Source organism: Panthera uncia (genome assembly GCF_023721935.1).
Source record: "Panthera uncia isolate 11264 chromosome C1 unlocalized genomic scaffold, Puncia_PCG_1.0 HiC_scaffold_4, whole genome shotgun sequence".
Classification (NCBI taxonomy): domain Eukaryota; kingdom Metazoa; phylum Chordata; class Mammalia; order Carnivora; family Felidae; genus Panthera; species Panthera uncia.
Genome location: NW_026057585.1, coordinates 10,279,973 through 10,290,372, shown reverse-complemented (window position 1 = coordinate 10,290,372; position 10,400 = coordinate 10,279,973). Strand labels below are relative to the sequence as shown.

Sequence of the window (10,400 nt, the reverse complement as noted above, 5' to 3'; positions counted from 1 at the left end):
ATGGTCAATATCATCAGTTGTAGGAGAAATTAAAAGCAAAAAGCCTGACAATGCCAGGTGCTGACAAGGATGCAGAATAACTAGATCTCTCATACTTTGCTAGTTGGATTACAAAATGGTTTGGCCAATTCAACAATAGTTTGAGTTTCTTAAAAGTTAAACATGAACTTGCTACGTGACCCAGCAACCCCAATGCTGGGCATTTTCTCAAGAGAAATGAAAGCATATGTCTACACAGACCTCTGTGTGAATGCTTATAGAAACTTTAGTTATAATAGCCAAAAAGTGGAAAAAACTGAAGTCCATCAACTGGTGAACAGATATCCAAATTATGGTACATTCACACCAAGAAATGTTACTCAGCAATAAAAAGCAGCAAACTATGTATAAATGCAATGAAATGGATGAGTCATAAAACGTTATGTTAGGTAAAGAAGCCAGACATAGAAGGTTACTCTGTTACAACACTTCTGACATTCAATTTTTTCCACAATGACCATTTTTCCAACAACTCTCCAGACTAACCTAGGTCCTACAGTTCGATTCAATGCTGACACTAAGTACCTAGAGTTAATGTCCAATTCCACAGGTTTAAAGGCTCAGTCCCACAAGGCTGTCCTTATTTCAGATTCCAGCCACAAGTCCCAGGTTGTTTACCTGTACCTCTGACCCACTTGCTGTAAGTTGGGAGTTCCCACAACTCTTTTCTCAGGTTTGGCAATTTGCTAGCATGGATCACAGAACTCAGGGAAACACTTTGCTTACGTTTATTGATATATTCTAAAGGAGACGACTCAGGAACAGCCAAATGAAAGAGATGCATAGGACGCAATGGATGAGGTATGGTGGGGAGGCGTGGCGTGGAGCTTTCGTGTCTTGTCCGAGCATCCTACCCTCCAAACACCAGCCCGTCAATGTATTCACCAACCAGGGAGCTCTCTAAGCCTTGCAGTTTAGGAGTTTTTATGGAGGTTTCACTGTGTAGGCATGGTTGATTAAATCACTGGCTGTTAGTAATTGAACTTAACTTCCAGCCCCTCCCCTTTCCCCAGAGCTCGTGGGAGAGGGGCTGAAAGTCCCAACCCTCTGATCAAAGCCTTGGTCTTTTTGGAGACCAGTCCCTATCTTGAAGCTATCTAGGGGGTTCTAGACACCAGTTATCTAACTAGAATGCAGAAAACACTCATCACCCAGAAATCCAAGGGTTTTAGGAGCTCTGTACCAGAAACTAGGGACAAAGATGAAATATATATTTCTTATTATGCTAGCTACATACTATGTGATTTCATTTACTACCTTCTGGAAAAGGCAAAACTATAGGGGACAGAAATAAGACCAGTGGTTGCCAGGGGATGTAGGGAAGGGAAAGAATGGACTGCAGAGGGGCAAGAGGGAATTACTTTGGCTGTCTGAAATGTTCTATATTGGGGTGGTAGTTATTTATATAGATGCCTTGTCAAAATTCATTAAACTTGAGTCTTATAAAAGAGATTAATTATTGTATGTAAAGTATATCTTAACAAAGATGACTTCAAATAAAAGCATTTTCATCTGTTATCTTTTGTAAATCCCCTGGCCCCAAAGGATGTGACATATACATTATGACTGCTGTGAGGGAATGAAACAAAAATTCCATCAGTGGGTACCTGGTATGACTTCCACACAAATGTCCACTGGCTGTGGTGAGCAGTGCCAATAGAACAAGATTCAGTAGAATTTTTCAGATGTTTTTAGTCCAAAGCTTCTCTGGTTATCCATGGTTCAGACTGGATGTTTCTCCTCTTTGGGGCCTCATGTGCCTCTCTATCCTCTAGAGTCTGCTGCTTTAATAACTTCTTTTGGCTTCTCTTTACCTTCCTTTTTCTGCTGCTTCTCTGCTTTCTGTTCTTTCGCCACAAGCCGATAATTGATGCCCATGCCAATGAAGAGATAGATGCCTGCGATAATTAGGATCACACCACACGCCCAGTATGTGTATTTGTAGTCTCCATAGATGTCATTCAGACGACCTGAAGATATCCAAAACACAGTTATGTGGGCAAAAGTGAACAAGTATACCTTTCCCAAATGAAGCTGAAGGATCTACTCAGAAAGATGTCAACCAATCCTCAAAGAGCCCATAAATGACAAATTAGTCTAAAAAAAGAACTGCTAAAAATTATCTCATCTTTTATGATGTCACACTTGGGTTTTAGATGGCCTTGCATATTTTGTTATTTTTAGCAACTTGAAAATAATGAAATCTTTCCAAATTTGAGCCAGGAAAGACCTACAGATCATCTGGAATCAATTCTCTGGATTCACAGTGGAAAAATTTGTTGCTCAAGAGAGGTTTAGGAGTCTTGCCCCAGGCCACAGAGCTAACTGCAGTCTCCTGGCCAATGCTCTTTCGCTGACATTAGCATTTCCCAAAGAGCGGTCCCTGTGAACACTTGGCCTGTGCTATACAATTAACAGCAACACCTTTCCACCATTCGAAGTGCTTAATCCTCATAACAGGCAGATTCTGTCATCATTCCTGCTGTATGATGTACAAACTGAAGTACAGAGACCTTAAGTAACTCGCCCAAGGTCACAGAGCTCATAAGTGAAATAACATGGCTTTTAATCCAGGAAGTCTGACACTGAAGCTGCACCTGTAACCTCCTGAGTGTTCCCAAAGTCAAACTTAGGGAATGGCATAACATATTCTTTTCTGGTAAAGATTCACCATGTGCATATTAAATAGGCTTTGCAAGGTCCTCTGGTAATCTATCAAACTTGGGGTTTCCAAAAATTTTTTGGCCATGAAATCCTTGTTATAGTAAAATTTATTAGCATCTCACCCAATTGGTTAATTAAGGAATAAACACCCAAGAAGACTTAATACAACCAATTCAAATATGATTCCATATGCTTTTCTAACTCAGGACATTGTTCATTCAGCAATATTTATTGGGCTGACACATACACTTGGCACTGGGCTGCTGGCCCTGAGGATAAGGGAGAGCAGAGGAGAGAACATCCACAGTTCAGTGGAGAAGAGAAATGTTAATCAAATAATTATACAAGCCGTGACAAGGAGTGTTTGAAATCAGAAAATAGGGGGTTGGGAGCAGCAAGCAGGGTCAGGAAAGCTTCTCTTACAGTGTAAATGAAGCAGGGACCTAGAGGAGGATGGGACCCATCTAGGAGGAGGGGATGGGAGAAGGATGAGGCCAGAGCACAGCAAGTGCAAAGGCAGGTGGTAGGAAGCTGGGGTGTGAGAGGGGAAGGAGGAAGGGCGGGGCTGTTGGAGCAGAGAGAACAAAAGGTGAGTGACAGGAAATGAGGCTGGAGAGATTGGAAGCCAGGCTGGGGGGCGCCTTGTAGGCCACAAGGGAATTTGCTCTCCACCCCAAGAACAATGGGAAGCAACTGGAAAGATCTCATCAGCTGGAATATCGAGTTTGTATTTGCCTGCAGAGTAGAAAACAGATTGTAGGCTGGCTAGAGTGGATATGGGTAGACCAGTCTGGAGGCTGCTGGAGCAACCCAGATAGGGGACAGGAACTGTGGATGGGGTGGTGTTGTGACAGAAAAAGTGGGCCAACTAGAGAGAGATTTAGGAGCTTACAGATTTAGAAATTTATAGGACTTGGACTCTCATTGGATATAGGGAGGAATGAGGACTGGGAGTCTAGAAAAATCAGTAGTGGATTTTCTTTTATGAATCCTTCCTTACTTATAATGCATAATCTAAAAAGCATGAGTCATATTCAGAGGAAGTCCCAATTACTACTGCATTTTACATTAATAGTAATTTTAGGGGCGCCTGGGTGGCTCAGTTGGTTAAGCATCCAACTTCGGCTCAGGTCATGATCTCGCAATTTGTGGGTTTGAGCCCCATGTTGGACTCTGTGTTGACAGCTCAGAGCCTGGAGCCTGCTTCGGATTCTGTGTCCCCTGGCCCACCCCCACATCTCCCCCCACTCACGTGCTGGCACGTGCGCTCTCTCGCTCTCTCTCAAAAATGAATAAACGTTAAAAAAATTATTTTAAATTGTAAACAATTTGGTACTCTCAAAGAATAATCCATCAAGTTTTATGGTCACTTACTTGTTGTGTGAACTTGGGCAAGTTATTTCACTTTTAAAAGCCTCTGTTTCTTCGTTGATAAAGAGGGGACATTAACAGTCTTACCTTATAGACTTGTGAGTTATGACAGGGTATATGAAATTATCTAGACAGTCCCTGGTACACTGTGAGCCCTAGCCTGGTAACTCTTATTATTATTTTAAATATTACTACTATGATAAATTCCACAATTAAAATGAAATTACCGAAGTATTTTAAAGGTAGAGTGTATATTATATGTTTTTCTATAATACACATTAGTTTTATAATCAGAAAAGTTTATCTTAATGAATGTTTAAGTTTGTAATTGTTTTCACTCTCCTTTCAGCTTGATGGTTCAATGTAATTTGATTCTGTAAGTATCTGAGGAATTATGCTGTTCCAAGCATTGTGTCAACACTGAGGCCACAAAGATGAGAAATATTGGGGCGCCTGGGTGGCTGAGTTGGTTAAGTGTCTGACTCTTGATCTCAGCTCAGGTCTTGTTCTCAGGGTCGTGAGTTCAAAACCTTCCTTGGGCTGCACACTGGGCATGGAGCCTACTGATAAAAAAAGAAAAAGGAAAAAAAAAGAGACATGCTTGCTCTCTGCCACCCAGAGGCTCACTAATCTCTGCTTTTTATCACCTTCCCAATTTTCGATGCCTGTTTTATGTTAAGAGGACCAAAGAGGTAGTAAGGCATACTATACCTAAAAGTGGCGGCCCCAGGAGGACAGGACAGCATTCCACAATGGTCACCAATCCCACAGCGCTGGAGAACCTCTGGGGTCCAACAAGGTCCATCAGTGTTTCGAATAATACTGAGCTAAACCACCCAAATGCAAATCCAAGGAATCCCGCATAGACACAGAACCCAATGTAGCTGGAGGATAAAGGTGCTAGCAGATGACACACTCCATTTGCAATAATAGAAGCAGCAAAAAAGTACTGAACTCGAGGTCTTATCCACTTCGTGTTGGCTACAAGTCCCATAGAAGGTCTGGCTACAATATCGACAAAAGACAGAATGGAAAGAAGGAAGGCAGCCTTCTCACTAGAGTAATGTTTACTTTTGCCATAATTACTAAGAAAGACTAAAGGAGTAGCCAGCCCAAAAGCCATCACCACGTTCCCAGAGAGGTATAGTAGAAAGCCTCTGTGGGTAAACAGGGATAAGTCTATAACTTTGTTAACTCTTTGAAAAACTGATTGTTTCTCGTCTTTGGGGTTTCTGCCATTAAAATCTGTACTTGCATTATTTGTCCCCTTTTCTACATCAGATCTTCCAGCATCCTGAAGGGATTCTTTAGACCTGTCTTTCCCTGCATTCGTTGGCGGGGGCCCTATTGGTCGCATCAGGGCACCAGCTACACAGCAGTTTAGTAGGAGGCCCCCAAGAATTAGGAAACTTCCTCTCCAGCCAAAGATACCGAAGAAAGCCTGATTGAGGGGGGCCAGAGTAGAGAGAAACACAGGGCTGCCTGCCATGGCCAGTCCATTTGCCAATGGTCGCCTCTTGTAGAAATACTTGCCAATCATGGTCAGAGCCGGATTCAAGTTGAAGGCAAGCCCAAGACCTGTGGAGGGGAGGAAAAGAATTACATACCAGAATAAATGTCAGAAACATATTTGTTATTGATCAACTAGACAAAATGAATGGCAGGAGGTCAAAATCATTATTGTAAGAGAGGTGATTATAACTAGTAAGTAGATGATTAAGTGGGCTGCTATCGAATAAATACACACATAAAGTCTCTTTATGCAGCAAATACTAGATTTATAATATAACATTAAAATAATTCTTTGATGTTAGCAACAATAAGAATAATATATGTAGACTCCTTAGTTTAATTTCATAATTTAGGTAATTGAAAACAAAAAGGAGAGAGGATAAATCTCATAAATTCAGGAAGTAAGACATAAATGGTGGGGCTGAGGTCAGAAAAAGAAGAAAGAGGGAGGGATGGAAAGAGAGAGAAAACATTTTGGGACAGTAAAACACAACACTGTGAAGATGCTAATACACGTTAGTAGATCCATTAATGTAATGTAATTTCTATGAGAATGCTAACGTATTCAATTTTTCAGATGAGGTAGAATGACTCTAAAATATACCCGGAGAACAAATGCATTAGAAGTATTCAAAAAGGGTAAATAATTGGTGGGACCAACACTAACAGATATATAAATATTTGCTACAGTTACAGCTACAGTAATTAGAACAGTGTGCACTTAGTCAAAAGGAAAAACTGATCAATGAAATTGTGCAAAAAGTCCAGAAACAGAACCAAAAGATACATTTAAATAAATAGGGAAGAGTAGATTTTTCAACCAATGGAGCTGAGACAAGTATCCCAATAACCTACTAAGTGTTCTCCCATTCTTGTTCCCTTCCCAGGGAAACCAGACTAGAATGCCACCCATTCAGTCTCTCCACTGACTGCCATCCACAGCTCTTCACCCTGGATTAGGAAGCACCATGATTTGGCCCTTACCTACCTCCCTACCCACATCTCAGTATATTCTCAGACACTCTGAGGGCATCTGTTCCTCTAGATTTTCACAAAATCTAGAGGAAGAACTCCTACTTATCGTTCACATCTCAACCCAAGATAACCCATTGAGAGGCCTTCCCTTTAGGGGTCATTCAATCCTTCACCAAAATTCTGTTTTAAGTTTTTGCAAAGCACTTCTCACTAGCTAATATGTATTTATCTATTCATTTATTTGTTGGTCTGTTTATTGTCTGCTTCCCTCCACTACAAAGGAAGAACCTTGTCTGTCATGTTGACTCTATCCCCACAGAGCTTGGAAACAGTCCCTGACATATCAATAGGGACTCAATAAATATTTATTGAATGAATTAATAAATGAAGTAATGAACAGGCTGAATAGCCAAGTGAGAACAATTAAGTTCTGTTCGTTCCTTATGTTATTCACATGCTCTAGATGGATTAAAATATTTAAATGTTTAAAATGTTCATGAATGTAGTCAAAGTACAGATCCAAAAAGATGATACCTGTTATTGGCATTATCTCACATCCTGCAGGTGGGACTGTACATTATTATAACCTTTCTAAAACAATATCAAAAACCACATCAAAAACCTTTTCCCTGAGTAATTCTACTTCTAAAATTTGTCCTATGGAAATTATCATGTTCACAAAGATGTATAGAGAAGTACTATCATATAAATATGGTTTATTAATAGTGAAAAATATAAACAACTTAAAGGTCTTTCTATTCCAGAATGGTGAAATAAACTATGGTATATCCATCCAATGGAAAATAGTAGCTGCTACAGTATATTTAGTGAAATGGGGGACTATATACATAATGCACTATTATGTAAAACAACCCGGTTACAAACATTATACATAATTTTATCCCCTTTATTTTCTAAGAAAAGTACATGTGTATGCATAAAAAATACGAGCATCAAAATATTAATGGTTTTCTCTGAATTGTAGAGTAATGGGTGATCTATATTCTTTATCCTTAGTAGTTTCATTTTCCAAATGTATCTATTAAGAAAGGGGGAAGGGAGGTTTTCTCATGTGTGTCCTTAAGCCCTTGAAAACGTATATGGATTCTCAACCAGAAAATTCTTGCTTTGTATCTGACATTTTCTCTTACTCTAAATTGAGCCAACTTCTTCTTGGGTGGAAGGATAATGAGTGGGAATAGACGATAACCCCCATTTCAGCAACTTGTCACACCCTATCACCACTGTTTCTTAAGCTTGAAAAAAAAAGGAAGAAAGAAAAACTTTCAGTAAAATACAACCACCCAATGGCTCAGTCAGTTAATCGTTTGACTCTTGATATAGGCTTAGGTCATGATCTCACAGTTGTGAGTTTGAGCCCCACAATGGGCTCTGCACTGATAGCAGATAGCTGATAGAGAAGAGCCCGCTTGGGATTCTCTCTCTCTCTCTCTCTGTCTCTCTCTCTGTCTCTGCCACACTCTGCTTATACTCTCTCTGTTTTAGCAGAGATAAAATAAATAATAAATAAAATAAATAAATCAACTTAAAATAACCACCCAAAGTGCCAGAACTTTCTTTTTTTTTTTTTAATTTTTTTTTTTAACGTTTATTTATTTTTGAGACAGAGAGAGACAGAGCATGAACGGGGGAGGGTCAGAGAGAGGGAGACACAGAATCCCAAACAGGCTTCAGGCTCTGAGCTGTCAGCACAGAGCCCGATGTGGGGCTCGAACCCACGGACCGCGAGATCATGATCTGAGCCGAAGTCGGACATCCAACCAACTGAGCCACCCAGGCGCCCCCAGAACTTTCTTTAAAGACATGTTTTTCTGGTACTATGAAATTAACATATCTATAGTTCTTAAAAATGGTAACCCAATCATTTTTCTAAGAACTTTCATTTCTCAAAAGAATTGGCAGATGAATGCTACAAATAATCTGCATAAAAATTAATGCTTCAAAATACATCAGTAGCAACTCACCTCCAATGAATCCAACGTACAAGTAAAGTTCCTGTACAGTGTTGGAGAAAGAAGCTGCAATCAAGCCACAGCCTGACAAGCAGCCACCAACAATCATGGTTGGACGACTGCCATATTTATTCACCAGGATACTGCTGATAGGACCTGGGAGAGAGCGAGTAACTCAGTAACATAGAGGAGAAGCCCCCCCACTCCCATCCACACCTGCACAAGGCATTACTGACACGAAAGGATGCCAAGACATAAGTACCCCACCCCACAAAATAAACAGATGAAACAGAAGACACTGGTAAGAAATAGTGCTTTCTATTTTATATCAGAGTTACAGGTTTGTGTAATGGGAAAAATCTAGCATTGATTGTATATCTATACACTTACAACATATTGGATGGATTTTAACTGAAGTATGGAAGACCTAACCTATCTCCTTTAAGGCAAAATAGGCTGCAAATAAGTATTTATAGGATTCTTCATGTATCTAGGATATTACTGACATATATATATGTAGCAAGTTTGCTCTGTTTTTAATTTTTTAGATGATCATCTGATGCAAATGCACATGAACATGATGAGATGTATGAGCCTGATCAAACTTCTGACTTTAGAGCATATTTTCAAGTTAGCTAAAAGGTACTTTGTTTCTCAGAGAAAACAACAAAACCAAAACAGAACTACAAAACAAGAATGCCTACCATCACTTTTCTTCAACATTATACTGGAGGTCCGAGCCAGCGCAGTAAGAGAGGGGGGAAAAAGGTGTAAGGAAAGGAAGAAACCAAACTATCAGTATTTGCAAAAGATATGTTAGTCTATCTTAAAATTTTGAAAAAAAAAAACAAAACACCTACCAATAAACTATTGGAAGTATTAAGAGTTTAGCAAGGATATATGATTAAAACATAAAACATCAGTTGACATTCCATATACCAGCAACCACACATAAACATTTTTAGTGAAAGTTATCCTTCATAATGATATCTGCTTTGCAGTATAACTGAGCTAACAGCTCACAGTTGTATGTAGCCTTTATTGTTAAAGGGAATGAAAAATATGACTCAAATCGCATAGCCTCAAAAACTAACATTTCAAGTATCTTACACAGAAAGGCATCAAGAACAAAAAGTATTCAATATGGGGTTTTTGTCCGCCTTTTGAAAGCTAAAAGAACAGACCTTCTGGGTACTTACCTCCAGCATACATGACAGCGAACATAATAGAAGAGATCCATGACACCTCGCTGGTGCTGGCATTAAATATTTCTTCAATTTCTTTGTAAAATACAGAAATAGATTTGCCAAATGCACAAGAGAAGCCAATGGAAATAAAAGCTCCAGTAACCACTGCCCAACCCCAGCCTCCATCTGGGGGGCTGGGTCGAACTGGACCTCCATTCGATGGTGACATTGTAAGTGAAGATGAATTCCAAAATGCAGTGCAAATCCAAATATCTAAAGGATATGAAATTAAAATAGTACATAACAAGTAGGTCAATAAAAAGCACTTCCATAAAACCCCTTAAACTTATGTTATAAAATAAGTGAAAAGATTTTCAATAGTACTTGTACTCTGTGAACACAGTAGAAAAAGTCCAAGAGTTAGAGTATTGCCCCCAATTTTTATAGGCTTGAAGTTAAAAACTCATCACCACTTGAACTGTATGCCTAAGCCCTTTCAATCCTTTTCAATAAATGTTTTGCTTTTTCAAATTTATAAACATACCTGTTTTAATAATAGATTAGTAATTTTCCACATTACCAGAGACAACTAAATAACTCATCTGACTTATCTGCATGCAAAACTCACAAATACACACACTATAAAAGTTTCACAATGTAGTATTTCCTTTATAATTTC

At 39.3% G+C, this 10,400-nt stretch overlaps 1 protein-coding gene across 1 annotated transcript; it reads right to left on the bottom strand.

Annotated features, from left to right (window-relative positions):
- Positions 1-294: 294 nt before the first annotated feature.
- Positions 295-9,957, bottom strand: LOC125912243 (monocarboxylate transporter 1-like). Its single transcript, XM_049616561.1, has 4 exons — positions 9,734-9,957; positions 8,547-8,690; positions 4,786-5,652; positions 295-2,009 (listed from the first exon to the last, which is right to left on the bottom strand). Exons 1-4 carry the CDS (start codon positions 9,948-9,950, stop codon positions 1,804-1,806), a joined length of 1,434 nt encoding a protein of 477 aa, XP_049472518.1. The 5' UTR covers positions 9,951-9,957; the 3' UTR covers positions 295-1,803.
- Between the last annotated feature and the right edge of the window lie 443 nt (positions 9,958-10,400).